Below are 18,612 nucleotides of genomic sequence, written 5' to 3' on the forward strand. Positions count from 1 at the left end.
TTTCTCCATGTAACAAGAGCAGGTTTAAAGGGAAGATTTCCCTTGTGCCATGTGGCATGGTGAAGACATATTCCCAGTTTTCTCCTGTTCTTTCACAATGCATATTTATAGGTTGCTGAACACAGCTGAATGAATATTCCATAGGTGGAACTGTGTGATTATTCTTAAAAGTCTAATATAGGCGTTTTCTTTCCTTTGTTTCTGACAAACAGGGAAAAGCACACTCCATTAAATTCCTCCTGGCTAGTACAGTTTCCATTATCGGTTCTTAAGGCATATCTACACTACCTCACAGTTTGGAGTAAGGGGAGGTGAATAGCAGTGCGCACCAAAGTGCTGCACTATAACTCCACCGTGTGGACACTTCAGGCACAAACTTAAAGGTCTTGAGTTCACGGTGCAAATTATGTAATATTGAATATATACAAACACATATATAAACACAGAAATAAAACCTCGCGAGCAAGTGATGACATACCTGAATTAACAATTTAATCAATTTTTAATAAAACTCTTAACATAAAAGCCACATCATGGTCCCAATACACTATTCATTTACATAGGTGTAAATCAGGAGTAACATCACTGAAGTCAAAGGATTTATGTGGGAATAAAAGCAGAGCCAGTATTACCATGTTGAAAGGGAAACCCAAATTCATTGAGGTGCTCATAGGGTTGTCAAGGAATTAATTGTGGCCCTTGATTCTCCGGGTTGATCTGCACTCCCTTGAGAACTAGCCCTTAGCACAACTGGAGCACAGCATGCTTTAGCCACACTACCAGAACTGTCAATCTCAAGTATTTAAAATTATGAGACTGGTTTGAAGACCATGAAATTTTAAAACAAATAATACATGTGAGGTTCTTTCTGTTTACCTTCTGGCTGTTTAGACTTTAGGGTTCACATTTTTAAGCTTTTCTCTGTAGTCCTACATCTCTCCCACCTCAACATGCCCAGCTGCTGTGGCAGAAGTGGGTAATGGTGCAAGAGTCAGTTATGCCCCTGTATACTGGTGGATGGGATCATCAGCCTGGGACAAACAATCAGACACACCCAGTTCCATTTTCAGCCCCTTTTCTCAAGGCTCTGTTTATATTCCAACACAAAAGTAAATGCAGCTGAGATTATGGGACCCTCTGATAACAAAAGGGTCTGAACATCCCCAGCCTGAGGGTCCACAGAGCCTGCTCACCCTCACCAACTGCAGCCACAAGAGAGAATGCTCCCAACTCTCTCTTAGTTCCCTACTTCTCGTGGTGCTTTGGCCCTTTTTTATATTCTCAAGCTAGATCAGCCAATTCCCAGCACCTGCCTGCTGGGCTTCCCTCCAGAACAGGGCCAGACAACCCTGTTACACGCACCCCCTCAACCCCACCCCACCCCCCATCCTGCCAAAATTCTCAACTGACCTCACCCAGCTTGCTGGTTCATTCTAGTAGCATAAAGGGGCCAAAACAAAAATGATAATCTGATGCAAAATCTTCCGTTCCTCTTCGCCAACCTCCTGCTAGAGAAGTAGAGTCCAGCTGTTTGTCCCTTCCTAAGATAGAGGTCTGTTTATACCAGTTTACATTTTCAAGGCTATCTTGGCAAGGAGAAGTGCCAGAAAATTACTTTTTTGGGGGGGGGGGGGGGGGGGGGGAGCTAAGATCCTCCTTTACATTTCTAGTTTCCCCAAATAAAAGCAGCCCACGCTATGTGCTCAAAGTGGGGCTCAAAGTCCAGCTCTGTATAAATAAGAGGAAAAATCAGGGCCTAAATCTTCCTGAAATATATGCAGTATGTCTGTGATTACTGGTGGAAATGTGCCATAACATGCGTCAACCTAATTTTGGAAGCAAAATATCCAACTGGATGGCATATTGCTAGGGTTTTTTTCCCCCTTCCCTGTGATTCTATGCAAATCTTGTAGTTTTTTCCATCTCAGAATTGTCTGCAGCCATCAGAAACACTGACTTCTGTACATTTAGCTTTCATATGAACTTGACAAGAGCCAACACTTTTGATCGATGCAAATAATGCTGATGGAGAAATTGACAAGATTTACAGACTACAGCAGTCTGTGCCTCCCTTCTCTGCTTGTCTCCCCCACCATGCCACAGTAGACAGTCCCCAAGCAATTGTTTTCCATTTCCTCCACTGTTTGTCATTAAACCTAATTAGCCACAGGGAAGAAAGAAATCCAGGCAATATTTAACATCTTCAGTTTTCATAACAACTTGCTGCAGCTCTGTTTCATACACAAAACCATGAGTTCAACAGTCAAAAGAAAGGTGAAAGAAAACCAGAAGTTTGTTTAAATAAATCTCTTTGAATCAGAGATAAGGAACAATTTAGAGATAGAGTATTTAAACTGGACTTGTTTATTTCTGTGTTAACCTGGTTTTAAATGCATTTAGAAAAGGAAGTTTACCTTCCACTGTGTTCAGCGTTCTAAATTTTAAATTTCAGTGTGATGTAAATCCACACAACACAGAGACAGTAAAAATGATCAAGCCTTAATATTCTTTTAAAAACATAGGCTGGCCATTACTTTTTTAGCATGATGTTTGCTTGCTTTATCAGTTTAACAACTGTGATGTGTCTCTGGACTATAGGGCTAATATAATTAAATCCTATTAACACATCAGGAATAAAATCCTTTAATAGACATATGAGGCTTTGAGAGGCAGCTCATTCCTAAGCAGATTTAATATCCTTAAATTAAGCAAATGTGAATAGGAGAATGAATCTTATTAAAAACTTAAATCTGATTAAATTTAAAAATTATTGGTTTCTTAATGTAATAAATTATACAGTACAGGCTAGAACAAATAATATAGACCAGTTTCACATAACTCCACTCCGTAACAAGTGACAAATGAAATTAAGTGTGACTGTGGGGCAAAAAGGAAGGTCTTTTTATAAAAGTCATTTTGCGAAATGAAACACCTAAATCATTTTAACAAACATTTTGGGTGAAAAACGTGCAAATGACAGTGTTGGAGTGGGCGTCATTATTCCTCTTCAGAAAAGGAATGGGAGATAGTGGTGCTAATGTTGGTTGTTGGTTTTTTTAAATGCCATTCTGACCAATTTGTTATAAATTTTGAAAAGAAAAGCTGCAGCTTATGTTGTTGGTAGCTTATTCCTTTTCCAGAAGGCTAATGCAAATGTAAACCATCTGCCACACATTCTGCTGATAAAGCTGTAGTACCAAACAATGGACCAACAGTATTGGAATACTAAAACATAAACTGAACACTAAAAAAAAGTTTGAAAAGGATTTTAACTTCCAGCAAATGTAGTTTTTCGCTCTTCTTCCATCCAAAAACAAGTTATACGTAACATATAACAAGTAACATGATTACAGAGATTTAGGAAGAGGCAAGGATTTCTATTTAAATCTTATACTGAAGTACAAGTCAAGTTAAATCATTAAAATAAACAAATACATAACAGCTTACAAACTTAGCTTACTGATTTTGTTAAATGAAAACTGATCTAAATCATTAACAATTGAATACTGTATACATTTTTCTTTAATATGTTAGACGTGGATTATTTTAAAGGGTGCTGGACGGCCATTCAAAATCCATCAGTTCGACTAACAATAGTCTAATGCAGTGACCCTCAAAGCTGGTCCCTTGGCCTGCGCCGCTTCCCACAGCCCCCATTGGCCTGGAGCGGCAAACCGTGGCCAGTGGGAGCCGCGATTGGCAGAACCTGCAGACACAGCAGGCAAACAAACCGGTCCAGCCCGCCAGGTGCTTTCCCTGAACAAGTGGCGGACCAGCTTTGAGAATCACTAGTCTAATGTACTTTTGGGAAGGCAATACTAAAATTCCAGAATAGTGGGCCTGATCCAAAGTCCATTGAAGTAGATGAAAAGATTCCCATTGGCTCCAGTGGGCTTTGAATCAGGCGCCATGTCTGTTGTCCTGTTTTCAAGTGTGCAAGCAGAGGGAGGGTTTAATTCAAAAGCGCCTGAGAAAACAAACATTCTAAAATGTTATCTAACTGATCCTCGAACAACACCAAGACATTTGTATCAAAATAATTTGCTATGAATGTAGACAAATGAGTGGAAAAGAAAAATACTATAGCAATTTCTTCATAGCCATATTAAAAATCAACACATGACAAACCAATTCATTGTCTCAAAAATATGGGGTCTTCCGATACCAGGGTGATGGGCACCAGTGTAATAACCTGGGGACGCAAATAGATTGTACGACGTCACCATTGTGGCACTATTTTATTCTTGTAAAATACTCTAGTACTAATGAAACTAAGTTGAGTACAAAACATATTGCATAATAAATGTAATACTACAATATACTTTAAAGTTTTTTCTGTGAAAAGTGAGTGTCCACCACAGTAGATTTAAAATAAAGTGGTCTGAAAGCAGCAGTCAAGAAGCCAGAATGGTTTAGAGAACAATTGGCAACACCAATCATGTGCTGATTATTCACACACAGGACGGAAAGAATGGTATTTAATCATGACAGTCATATCTGCTCTAAAATTTGGTATCAGTAACATAGGAAATATTTTGCAAAAGCTGTTTACATACCTGTCCATTAATGTTGATGTAATTTCAAATAGATAAATAGGCATTATTCAAAAGGATATGGAAGAACCCACTTTAAAACCTCAAGGATGATTATACAATCTTGGCATGTGATCTCCATATGCACACTAATGATTTGAGTGGATATCGTATGAAAAAACATAATATTTCAATGAAATGACAAATCTGTTTATTTCATGAAAAACATATGCTATGTTAATTTTTGAAGGATACCATCTCCCACTTAACATAAATTCACTCTGAGGAAATCCACTAATCTCTGAGTGGAATGTGTATATTTTAGATCTCCAGTTCTTTTTTCCTAGTTCTCTTTCTACTTAATTATTTATTAAATCTGAATAACAAATAAATGTATGTTCCACAAAGCAAAATAGGTTATTCCAGAATAAAGTACATCTATTTTGCCAGAATTCCTCTCTCTTTAAATCTGAAGAAAAAAAAACAGAGAGAGTGTTCTGGTTGTTTTTTAGATGGATGACAGATTTTGTTCTAATTAATCTAGAGCACTGTGTATAGAAATGACTGCAAAAGCAAACATGTCTATTAACAAAAAGCAGTGATTACTGCTTGGCATTCAGCCAGTAACTCTACATAAGCAATGAATTGATGCCTGCAACTGTCTCAGTGCCATATGGGTTCTGCTGTAGCAATGAATTGGATCCAACGCAAGGTTAAGATGTGTCAAATTTAACTGGGGTTTAATTGATACTGGTAAAGAGGCTCTAAATAAAGAAACAGTGTGTGTGCTATTAGAAACAGGCTGCATGTCAGCCTGCATCCCCCAGCTTGTTGGCAAGAAAACTACACTGAGATATCCACAGGAGTTTCCAAACTCTACTTCTTTCAATAAAGAGAGAGAGAGAGAGAGAGGATGCACAAAACTTCAGGTTAACAAGTTTACCAGCATCTAATTGTTACTGAAGAGATACTAATCAGGTGTACATTACGACAATCCTAATTTGTTTTTGCTATACTAATTAATCTCTTTTTACAGTGAAGGCAGTCATTTTGCCAAACTAAACATTCATGTTAATGCGTCTATCTTCTCATGCAAAAAACTGCATTAAGAGAATGGCATGTTTGCAAGGTTCAGCACTGAAGAGCCAGGAACTGGCAAAGTTTTGTATAAGCAATACAATGTATTAGTTAATTACAGGATGACTTACTTTTCTCAAACAGTAGTAACAGAATATGATACAACCTTTAAACAATTTTTTTTTTTAATTCTTATGTTACTCCCACTCCTTTCTTTGTCGCAATAGACCTTGTATACAAAGGTCTTTTGACCTTTATGCTCAAAATTGTTCAATGGTACTGGACTGGTGCCCAGCAGTCTGAAAATCTAGGAGCTACAGAGATGGCTGTTGTGGTCCCCTTGCTCTTGGGCTGCACTGGGGTCAAATAGCAGGCCATCTAAATCTGGTCCATTGAGTATAATACAGTCAAGATTGAAAAAGAGCATCCTCCATGTATCCTACAGCAATCTTAAAATGAGTTTATGCCCACTTTCTCCTTCCCAGGGCCAAAATCCTGACCCCACTGAAGTCAATAGCAACACTCCGATAGATTTTATTGGAGCCAGGATTGTGGCTCAGACTTGTGCATGGGCCCAGCACTTTATCACTGTCCGGCGTGCAGGTAGGCCAATGGCTCCTCCTGGATACAGTTGTACATACTCTCAGAGTCCTGCTAAGATAAGCATGTAAATATAAGCAAAGGTCAAGCAGATCTGATAATATTTTATAAAAATTCAAGATGTACAAATGTTTGAACCTTCCCAGTTTGAAATATCTAATTTTTATCGGAAAAGTTTTTCTAAAATTCCAAAATGGAAATCTGGCAGCAAAGCTCACTAATAATCTGGGGAGGGGGGAACATATGAATGCCCTAAACTCCCACAGAAAATCATACAAACTTCTAGAAAGCTTTTAGACGTTGTTAAAATGCCCCCTCTCACCTTCACTTCAGACTGTGCTTCAGTAATCTATCTAAAACTGCAGTGATTTCCACTAAAATTTTCTTGTAGTTCAAATTCCGACTTTCAGATCTGGACAGGTAAATGTGCAGCTGTCTTGAACAACAAATAGTAGTATTTATATAATGCTTTCCCCTCTTCCTGATCACTGGTGAGGGAAACTGAGATACAGAGCAGTTAAAATGACTTGTCCAAGGAACGTAAAGGACTACCAGTTCAGTGCCCGAACACTGTGCCACCTTGCTGCCCTCATGTCCCCTAATGAAGAGCATATTTGAATAAGAACAAAACATGCCCCATCTTGAGAATTACTCAGTGTCTTCAAAACTCATCAAAGCCAATGGGAGTTGAGGGTGTTCAGCACTTCCCAAGGTCATCCATATTTTACAGGATCAGGCCCTACAAGGCTATATTCCATCAAGATATTGCACTTTATAAAGAGTGAATTTCAAAAACATTAGAAGTAGGATCAAATTAAATACTCAAATTTTGAGTGGTTAGCTAAATGTAAGAGCTCAGTATTATTATTAATAAACAATATTTCAAAGTTATCTGAACTTCTTTGAATCTCACAAAAGGGTTCACTTTCAGTTTGGGATGAAAACGTAGGTCAATTCTTATTTTATCTAAACCATTTCACACAACCCTACTTAAGGTAACAACAATAAAACACAACAGAAATTTTCAAAAATGACTGCAGACACCTTAAAGGGGACTTTCAGAGGGTAGCTGTTGAGCCATTTCTGAATATTCATCCCCTTTTAAGGTGTCTCAAGTTGGGCACCCAAAAAGTGAGACACCCAGAATCACTAACCACTTTTGTGGCTCATGCTGATCTTTAATTACTTAAATGAAATTTCCATAAATGTTGTGAAACTGACATATAAGAGCATGAGACAATTTTTTTAAGACTGAATAAATTTCTCAAACTAAGACTGCAGGAAGCTACTGTACAATCTTTAGGAAGTATTCTTCTAGTAATATGTACACACACAACTAAAACAAAATGTACCTATTTGTGGCTCGGTTTGAATTAACAATCTACTGTACATCTGAGCAATCCATGGCTAAAGTGGAAGGTTACATGCTGGTCTCAAATACATATAATTAGAAAGATGAAATAGCTAGTCAAGGAGACTGATGCCTATTAATCAAAGCTTTTAGTTAAACTATCTCAGCACTGTGCTCTTATTAGGTATCTCCCTTATTTAAGTAGCAGGAACACCATATAATTTGAATTCCTTCAGAAATTTCTGTGCTTTTGCCTCCCAAATCAGTACACTGAACATCAGTGTTTACAACCTACAATTCGGTTTTGCGTTCCTACCTCAAGCCGTATCAATGAATTTTTCTAAAACAACCATTTACTCTTTCCCCAGCATCTTATGCCTTTCTATCTTCCATTACTTCTCAGCTATTCTGCCAACTTTTTGTAATAATATCTTATTTGTGCAGCTTACTTTTTTTTTAAATTTTCTAATCTTTTTGATGGAATATTGGTACATTTTGCCAGACGTAAAAAGTTTTAAAATAAATTGTAACAATTTCTGTTTGCCCTGCTCTGCTTAGAGGGTTCTAATCCATTAGGTACGTTTTTGTTTGTTTGTTTTTGGCATCGTTTTTAAACCTGTAGGGAATAAAGATTATGTAGAACAGCGCTGTTTCTGAGATGTAACATATTAAACAGAAGAACTGTTTATACTTAAGAGACAGGGCACCATTATTTATACTTTAAAAGGCCTCCTAGGTTGGAAACAGAAGAAAAATTACTGTATCTATAGAGCCAATTCTTGATATTTGTCAGAAAGATGTAACAGAGTCGTTCTAAAATTCTCTATATGCAGGAACTTCAATCAATACACTTCTACAAATAAACCTTTACCAAGGAAAAAACTTCTGTGTTGCTTATTAACGTTCAGTAGTATTATGTGCTATAAATTTTTAACCAAAATGTGCAACCCAATCTTACGTAGCCTATAACATAAACAATGAAAAAATTATTTACTACTGTACTTTTAATGCCTCACTGAATAGCTCGCCTGGAAACTGAGCTAGATTTTCTTCCTCTCTGTCCTTTGAAAGAATGTATGTGTCTGAGAGACAAGATTGCCATGTTACTGCCAATTCTCTAATACACAGTCTTGTACACTGGAAATCAGTATGGAACACTGCACTCACATCTCCTGTAACTTTTTACAGCCTTTAAATTGCCAGTCTTCTGACTACATTTCTTCAAACAATATTGCCATCTGACTGATATCAATCAAATAGTACTGCCCTTTGATGTCAGGACTCACAGAGTCATGCCACTTGACTGAATTCTGATTACCTCTGTATTCAGGAAAATAAATGTGATTTTTTTTTTTTAGATCACAGCCATGAGCTGTGAGTATTTAATAAAAGCAATTCTGACTTCTCATTTGGAAAGAATAATGCCAAAAATATTACCCTTGGGCATATCTGCCTCCAGAGAAGCTTCTTCCTTTGTGTACTCTATTTAGTTAATCTTCATGAGGCTAGGCAAGTTTCTAGCAGCTGATGATAAAAATGCAGAAGTTTAACCTCTGATTTAAGTTTTGATCTGCCATAGGCCAAACTGGCTCACAAATCTCCCACATGCCCCTAGTACTACAGAGGAGGAGCTGTACTCGGTAAACATTCCCTGTGCTATTTTCTACTATGCTGTGATAGGGCAGATTCCATCAGCTATCTTTTTTTCTTTTAATTGAGTGTTTGTTGAAGCATGACTCAAAGATAGGAGCCCTGGCTCAGAAATAAAAATTGGAGCTCAAATTCCCCATTGCTTAATTCAGACAGGGAAAGAATCCTATTGGTTTTGCAGGGCTTGGGGAGCAATGCGCAGAAGTTCCACCCTGAGGCATTAGAAATGCTGCTCAAGGTGAGCATTGCAGCCACCTAGACAACATGGAGGTGGAAGGGGGCAAGAAGCGGGCAGGGACATGTCAGGAGGCATTTGCCCACAAAACTGTGTTGAACATTAGACTCATAATGAGGAATTCTCTGATCCTTTGGAGAAACCAACTTTTGAAATTTTTTTCCTGCATCTCCCTCTGTCCCTTTGTGTCTCATCTCTCCATTTTTTTCTCCTCTCTGATTTCACACATACACCCCATTCCCAACAAACATAAACAAAATAAACAGAACTTATAGAGGTAATTTACCTTTATAGTGCATCCAACTCCTGGATCCTGCCACAGTGTTACTTTTTGTCCTGCTCCAGTGTTGCCAGTTCTGCTGCTCCTCTGCCCCCAAATCCTGTCTGTGCCCTGGTCTACACTAGGAGTTGAGGTCGAATTTAGCAGCGTTAAATCGATTTGACCCTGCACCCGTCCACACGTCGAAGCCCTTTTTTTCGACTTAAAGGGCTCTTAAAATCGATTTCCTTACTCCACCCCTGACAAGGGGATTAGCGCTGAAATCGGCCTTGCTGGGTCGAATTTGGGGTACTGTGGATGCAAGTAGACGGTATTGGCCTCCGGAAGCTATCCCATAGTGCTCCATTGTCATCGCTCTGGACAGGACTCTCAACTCAGATGCACTGGCCAGGTAGACAGGAAAAGGGCCGCAAACTTTTGAATTTCAATTTCCTGTTTGACCAGCGTGGCAAGCTGCAGGTGACCATGCAGAGCTCTTCAGCAGAGGTAACCATGATGGAGTCCCAGAGTCACAAAAGAGCTCCAGCATGGACTGAACAGAAGGTACGGGATCTGATCGCTGTATGGGGAGAGGAATCTGTGCTATCAGAACTCCGTTCCAGTTTTCAAAATGCCAGAACATTTGTCAAAATCTCCCAGGGCATGAAGGACAGAGGCCATCACAGGGACCCGAAGCAGTGCCGCGTGAAACTTAAGGAGCTGAGGCAAGTCTACCAGAAAACCAGAGAGGCGAACAGCCACTCCGGGTCCGAACCCCAAACATGCCGCTTCTATGATGAGCTGCATGCCATTTTAGGGGGTTCAGCTACCACTACCCCAGCCGTGTTGTTTGACTCCTTCAATGGAGATGGAGGCAACACGGAAGCAGGTTTTGGGGACGAGGAAGATGATGATGATGAGGTTGTAGATAGCGCACAGCAAGCAAGCGGAGAAACCATTTTTTCCGACAGCCAGGAACTGTTTCTCACCCTGGACCTGGAGCCAGTACCCCCCGAACCCACCCAAGGCTGCCTCCTGGACCCACCAGGCGGAGAAGGGACCTCTGGTGAGTATACCTTTTAAAATACTATACATGGTTTAAAAGCAAGCATGTTTAATGATTAATTTGCCCTGGCATTTGTGGTTCTCCTGGATATACTCCCAAAGCCTTTGCAAAAGGTTTCTGGGGAGGGCAGCCTTATTCCATCCACCATGGTAGAACACTCCAGACCAGTAGCAAGTACTCGGGAATCATTGTAGAACAAAGCATTGCAGTGTATGTTTGCTGGCGTTCAAACAACATCCGTTCTTTATCTCTCTGTATTATCCTCAGGAGAGCGATATCATTCATGGTCACCTGGTTGAAATAGGGTGCTTTTTCCTGCTGGGCTGTTTGCCTGTGGCTGAACAGAAATGTTCCCCGCTGTTAGCCACGGGGAGGGTAGAGGGGCTAGCCACGCGCTGGGGGGAGGCAAAATGAGACCTTGTAACGAAAGCACATGTGCTATGTATGTAATGTTAACAGCAAGGTTTACCGCGAAAGAGTGTACCCATTGTTCTAGAAAATGTGTCTGTCTTTTTAAATACCACTGTCCCTTTTTTTCTCTCCACCAGCTGCATGTGTTTCAAGAATCACAGGATCTTCTCCTTCCCAGAGGCTAGCGAAGATTAGAAGGTGAAAAAAACGCACTTGTGATGAAATGTTCTCTTAGCTCATGCTGTCCTCCCACACTGACACAGCACAGACGAATGCGTGGAGGCAGACAATGTCAGAGTGCAGGAAAGCACAAAATGACCAGGAGGAGAGGTGGTGGGCTGAAGAGACTAAGTGGCGGGCTGAAGAGATAGCTGAAGCTGAAAGGTGGCGGCAGCGTGATGAGAGGAGGCAGGATGCAATGCTGAGGCTGCTGGAGGATCAAATCAATATGCTCCAGCGTATGGTTGAGCTGCAGGAAAGGCAGCAGGAGCACAGACCGCCGTTACAGCCCCTGTGTAACCAACCGCCCTCCTCCCCAAGTTCCATAGCCTCCTCACCCAGACGGCCAAAAACGCAGTGGGGGGGCCTCCAGCCACCCAGCCACTCCACCCCAGAGAATTGCCCAAGCAACAGAAGGCTGACATTCAATAAGTTTTAAAGTTTTAAACTTTTAAACTGCTGTGTGGCCTTGTCCTTCCCTCCTCCACCATCCCTCCTGGTGCTTCCCTCCTCCACCACCCGTCCTGGGCTACCTTGGTAGTTATCCCCCTATTTGTGTGATGAATGAATAAAGAATGCATGAATGTGAAGCAACAATGACTTTATTGCCTCTGCAAGTGGTGATCGAAGGGAGGAGGAGAGGATGGTTAGCTTACAGGGAAGTAGAGTGAACCAACGGGCGGGGGGTTTCATCAAGGAGAAACAAACAGAACTTTCACACCGTAGCCTGTCCAGTCACGAAACTGGTTTTCAAAGCTTCTCTGATGCGCACCGCACCCTCCTGTGCTCTTCTAACTGCCCTGGTGTCTGGCTGTGCGTAACCAGCAGCCAGGTGATTTGCCTCAACCTCCCACCCCACCATAAACGTCTCCCCCTTACTCTCACAGATATTGTGGAACGCACAGCAAGCAGTAATACCAGTGGGAATATTGGTTTCGCTGAGGTCTAACCAAGACAGTAAACTGCACCAGCGTGCTTTTAAACGTCCAAATGCACATTCTACCACCATTCTCCACTTGTTCAGCCTGTAGTTGAACAGCTCCTGACTACTGTCCAGGCTGCCTGTATATGGCTTCATGAGCCATGGCATTAAGCGGTAGGCTGGGTCCCCAAGGATAACTATAGGCATTTCAAAATCCCCAAAGGTTATTTTCTGGTCTGGTCTGGGAATAAAGTCCCTTCTTGCAGCTTTTGAAACAGACCAGAGTTCCCGAAGATGCGAGCGTCATGTACCTTTCCCGGCCATCCCACGTTGATGTTGATGAAACATCCCTTGTGATCCACCAGTGCTTGCAGCACTATTGAAAAGTACCCCTTGCGGTTTATGTACTCACTGGCTTAGTGTTCCGGTGCCAAGATAGGGATATGGGTTCCATCTATGGCCCCACCACAGTTAGGGAATCCCATTGCAGCAAAGCCATCCACTATGACCTGCACATTTCCCAGGGTCACTACTCTTGATATCAGCAGATCTTTGATTACGTTGTCTACTTGCACCACAGCAGCCCCCACAGTAGATTTGCCCACTCCAAACTGATTCCCGACTGACCGGTAGCTGTTTGGCGTTGCAAGCTTCTACAGGGCTATTGCCACTCGCTTCTCAACTGTGAAGGCTGCTCTCATCTTGGTATTCTTGCGCCTCAGGGCAGGGGAAAGCAAGTCACAAAGTTCCATGAAAGCGCCCTTACGCATGTGAAAGTTTCGCAACCACTGGGAATCGTCCCAGACCCGCAACACTATGCGGTCCCACCAGTCTGTGCTTGTTTCCCGAGCCCAGAATCGGCGTTCCACCACATGAACCTGCCCCATTAGCACCATGATGTCCACATGGCCTGGGCCCGTGCTTTGAGAGAAGTCTGTGTCCATGTCCTCATCACTCACGTCACCGCACTGATGTCGCCTACTCGCCCAGTATCGCTTTGCCAGGTTCTGGTGCTGCATATACTGCTGGATAATGCGCGTGGTATTTAATGTGCTCCTAATTGCCAAAGTGATCTGAGCAGGCTCCATGTTTGCCGTGGTATGGCGTCTGCACAGAAAAAGGCGCGAAACGATTGTCTGCCGTTGCCCTGATGGAGGGAGGGGCGACTGATGACATGGCTTACAGGGTTGGCTTACAGGGAATTAAAAATCAACAAAGGGGGTGGCTTTGAGAAAAATTGAATGACCCCCTCAAGGATAGAACTCAAAACTGGGTTTAGCAGGCCGTTGATTTCACAGAGGGAGGGAGGGAGGAGAAAATTAATACAAAACAAATCTGGTCTATTTCTTGTTTTGAGCCACTTCATCTATCTTTATACATCTTGCTGGCGGCAGACTGTGCAGTATGACCGCTAGCCATTGTCAACACCTGGGTGCTCGGCAGAAGACAGTGCAGTATGACTACTGGCCATCATCTTCTGCTAGCTGCAGATTAAAAGACAGTGAGGGACTGAATCGCCACGAGACGAAACAAGGGAAATGACCTGGCTGAGTCACTCCCATGTTTGCTCAGGCGCCTGGTTAAAAGAGCACCCAGGACTACGTCGATGACGGCTACCAGTCATACTGCACTGTCTGCTGCCAAAAGGCAATAAACTGCTGCTGTGTAGCAATGCAGTACCATGTCTGCCAGCACCCAGGAGACATACGGTGACGGTTAGCTGAGCGGGCTCCATGCTTGCCATGGTATGCCGTCTGCACAGGTAATTCAAGAAAAAAGGCGCAAAACGATTGTCTGCCCTTGCTTTCACGGAGGGAGGGAGGGAACGGGGGCCTGACGATATGTACCCAGAACCACCCGCGACAATGTTTTAGCCCCATCAGGCACTGGGATTTCTACCCAGAATTCAAATGGGCGGCGGAGACTGCGGGAACTGTGGGATAGCCACAGTGCAATGCTCCGGAAGTCAACGGCTGCCTTGGTACTGTGGACACACTCCGCCGATTACATGCACTTAGAGCATTTGTGTGGGGACACACACAATCAACTGTATAAAAACGCTTTCTACAAAACCAACTTCTATAAATTCGACCTAATTTCGTAGTGTAGACATACCCTGTGTCTCTTCAACAGGACTCCACTTCTGCAGGAATCTACTACTTTAAAAAACAATGTCTCTTTTCCTGTGTGATTTCTACAAACTCTACAAGAAATACACACACACACATCCTGCCACCTCCTCCTCTATATGGCATTGGGCCAGAACTGCTCCTCCAAATTGGCTGAGAATCCAAGAGCTCTCAAACCAGTCTCCTTGCAAGGAACTACATGGATCCCCTGCTCATATACATCACACATAAAGCTTCCATAATCCTAGCTGCAAGAGCAGCTCCCATTGGGCCACTTTATTTAAAGAGCCCCCTCTTTACCCAATCAAAGATAATTGCTTAGGTAGAAGTAATGACTAGTAACAATCGCAGTGCCATGAGTAACTGGTGGATACATATGAGGGACCACACCCACAACCAAATTGGGATTGAGAATAAACTTCTTGGAGAGTAAAAATTGCCTGCAGTTAAAATGTTCTGGTGTTTAATATTACACAGCACTGTAAGCAGTGAATCACCATTTTAGTTATTCTCACCCTCCTCTGTTCTCCATTTTGGACAGGCTACTTGTTGTCCCTTTGTTCCAATTTGGTGCCCTTTTTCCAAGTACTTGTCCCTGATTTGACAGTCACAGCTTTGTTGGTGTTTGAAATTCTTTAGGCGGTTGTGTAAGTAACGGATATTGTAATCTGACTGGATACTGCAGGCAAGTTTGCCCAGTAACCAGAAAGAGTGGGAAAGGACAGGTAATCAGTGTGAAAATCTATATCCTAGTGGCAGCCTGTGTTTATGTGTCATCTAGGGTTGCCAGCCTTCCAGGATTGGCCTGGAGTCTCCAGGTATTAAAGATTAATTTTTAATGAAAGATTATGTCATGTGATTAAATCTCCAGGAATACGTCCAACCAAAATTGGCAACCCTAGTCTCATCAGGGGAAAGCAGGGCTAGCTGCTTAGTACTATAGGACTCGGGGAAAGCAGGGGTAGCTCTGTTAGTACTGAAGAAGGTCACAGAAGGAGAAGACAGAAGACCAGTGTGACTTACCATCATTCCTGATCCTATCCTTGACAGAGGTGTTCCTGATGGCGAGTTCATGAGCAGTGGCTCTGGGTTCCTGGCGATGGTTCCTGGTCGAGAGTTCGGGGTTCTGGGTTGGTCCGGTGTGCTCACCTTGGTTCCTGTACAGATACAGTATTGCGTTTATGGTCTTTATATTCTTGTTGCATACTCTTGTTTTGGGGTTTGGGTTCAGCCTTCATGCCTTTGTTGCGTTAAACCTATTGAGTGGTTTGTTAATAAATTCCCTTTTGGTTAAGTATATCACTGTGATACTTTTCACTGTAGGGGAAGGTTAGTGGAGGTGGGAGGCTGACAGTTGATAGATGCTGTTAGGGGGCCAACCTAAGATGGGAGAAGTCCTATTGATTTGGATTCCTAACTGCCCAGGCAGTTCAGGACAAGTAAATGGTGTAACTCTGGGTGAATTGTGTAATGACAAAATCAGTCTGAACTTTTAAGTGGATAGATTAGTCATAAAAGCACTAAGTGTAGTAAAACCTGCACCAAAGCAAGAGGCCTACACACCACCACCAAAAGTATTGTAACCCATATTGCCACACCCTTGTCCTCCAAAGGAAATGGTACTCTCCTATTTCCAGAGACCCTATTGCTTTGCAGTAGCTCTTTTTCACTTAATTTTTTACTTTAATAACTGCTCTGAAGTCACTTAGGATGGGATTCTCAAAACACTCAATATTGACCTAACACTACGCCATTGAAATCCATGGAAGTTTTACGTTATTTCAGTGGACACAAAGTTAAACCAACATTAAATGCTTTTGAAAATCCCACTGTTACAATACAATCCAGAACATTATTTGATAGCAAACCATCAGTGAAGAAAAGCAAAACCAAAGCACCTTCTGTGTACTTCTCAGCTCACACACAGTCTTTTAAATGAGCAGCTTGTTTAACTGTTCATCATAACTTGATCATTTACCTAATAATATGAAGATTCTTCACTCTTCATATTATTAGGCTTTCTCTAAACTAGTCCAGTTCTCATAATTTATGTTTCCGCTTAAACTGTGGCCACCTTCTGCTTGTGTCTCTTATGAAAACTCAAGTTTTTGCCAGTACTTAGCTTGTGTACCGGTTGCACACTCATTCAGTCATTGCTGCTAATCTGTAAAGTTCCTTGGCAGATGAACTGTTTCTTTGGATGGGTCATTTGTCCAGGAATGGCATATGTCACAAGACAGATCAAATTCCCTAAATGCTGAATTCATTCCCAGCCAGTAAATACATCTCTGTGCCCTTGTAGACAACCTTCAGTCCCTGAGGGGAAGAAGAACACATTTTTATCAAATCCATCTTTAACACTCGTGGCGTAACTACACCCACTCGCTTATAGGTTGGACCTCTTCAAACAATTTGTTCATTCCTGATGTGGAAAAACAGGATGACTTAAAAAAATGACTTGTTTTGATTCTCACCATCCAAAATGTTCACGGGGAATATTTCAGGGATCCAGTCAGTTTCTTATCTAACTGAACTTCTCTGTCTTTCCCCAGAAACAGACATCTATGAACAGTCACAGCATCAGCTTCTATCTTTGTGTCAATGAAACATTCCCTGCCCTGATTTTCAACCAGCAGTTTGTCCTCACCTGAGCTGCACAAGTTTCTTAAAATCATATTTGGGGAATCACTTTAGAGACACAATATACTTCTATTGGTAAGCTATATGAAAACAGGATAATATGAAACCTGGCTATGCCAGTACCACTGTTAGATGTTACACTGCATGGCCATGCTTCAGATCATAGAATATTACATGTGTAGAGCTGAAAGCGACCTCAGCAGATCATCTAGTTCAGTCCCCTGCACTCAAGGTAGGACTAAGTAATAACTAGCCCATTCATAAAAGGTGTTTTTGTAACTTGTTCTTAAACCCCTCCAATGATGGAGATTCCACAGCCTCCCTAGGCAATTTGTGCTCACCTAACCTGACAGGAAGTTTTTCCTAATGTCCAGCCTAAACCTCCCTTGCTGCAATTTAAGCCCATTGCTTCTTGTCCTATCCTTGGAGGTTAAGGAGAACAATTTTTCCTCCTCCTCCTCCTTGTAACATTTTATGTACTTGAAAACTGTTCTCATGTCCTCCCTCAGTCTTCTCTTCTCCAGACTAAACAAACCCAATTTTTTCAATCTTCCCTCATAGGTCATGTTTTCTAGCCCTTTAATAATTTTTGTTGCTCTCGTCTGGACTTTCTCCAATTTGTCCACATCTTTCCTAAAATGTGGCACCCAGAACTGGACACAATACTCCAGTTGAGGCTTAATCAGCATGGAGTAGAGTGGAAGAATTACTTCTTGTGTCATGCTCACAACACTCCTGCTGATACATCCCAGAATGATGTTTGCTTTTTTTTGCAACAGTGTGCTACTGTTGACCCATATTTAGCTTGTGATCCACTATAACTCCCAGATCCCTTTCTGCAGTACTCCTTCCTAGGCAATCATTTCCCATTTTGTATGTGTGAAATTGATTGTTCCTTCTTAAGTGGAGTACTTTGCATTTGTCCTTATTGAATTTCATCCTATTTACTTCTCCAGTTTATCTAGATCATTTTGAGTTTTAATCCTATACTCCAAAGCACTTGCAACCCCTTCCAGCTTGGTAGTGTCCACAAACTGTATACATTTACTCTCTATGCTATTATCTGAATCATTGATGAAAACACTGAACAGAACCAGGACCAGTCCCTGCGGGACCCCACTAAATATGCTCCTCCAGCTTGACTGTGAACCACTGATAACTATTCTCTGGGAACTATTTTTCAACCAGTTATTACCCACCTTATAGTAGTTCCATCTAGGTTGCATTTCCCCAGTTTGTTTATAAGAAGGTCATGCGAGACAGTATCACAAGCTTACTAAAGTCAAGATATACCACATCTACTGCTTCCCCCCCATCCCTTTGTTACCCAGTCAAAGAAAGCTATTAGATTGGTCTGACATGATTTCTTCTTGACAAATCCATGTTGACTATCACTTATCACTAAGGCTACGATTTAGTCATTTTTAGTAAAAGTTATGGACAGGTCACAGGCAATAAACAAAAATTCACGGCCTGTGACCTGTCTATGACCTGTACTAAATACCCCTGAGTAAATCTGGG

The 18,612-nt window shown here is 41.7% G+C and overlaps 1 protein-coding gene and 1 long non-coding RNA gene across 2 annotated transcripts in view; both read right to left on the reverse strand.

The window, feature by feature from the left end:
- Positions 1 to 18,612, reverse strand: part of RWDD3 (RWD domain containing 3) — a 146,862-nt gene that overhangs the window by 50,955 nt on the left and 77,295 nt on the right. Inside the window, exon 6 of the mRNA XM_043521477.1 lies at positions 15,475 to 15,608. Within this exon, the coding sequence (XP_043377412.1) occupies positions 15,475 to 15,608 (134 nt within the window). The remainder of the gene's footprint in view (positions 1 to 15,474; positions 15,609 to 18,612) is intronic.
- On the reverse strand, positions 1,631 to 9,923 carry LOC119566999. Its single transcript, XR_005226623.2, has 2 exons — positions 9,732 to 9,923; positions 1,631 to 6,263 (listed from the first exon to the last, which is right to left on the reverse strand). It is a non-coding gene; the product is annotated as an uncharacterized LOC119566999 (long non-coding RNA).

This window comes from Chelonia mydas, chromosome 8, assembly GCF_015237465.2.
Source record: "Chelonia mydas isolate rCheMyd1 chromosome 8, rCheMyd1.pri.v2, whole genome shotgun sequence".
Lineage (NCBI taxonomy): Eukaryota > Metazoa > Chordata > Testudines > Cheloniidae > Chelonia > Chelonia mydas.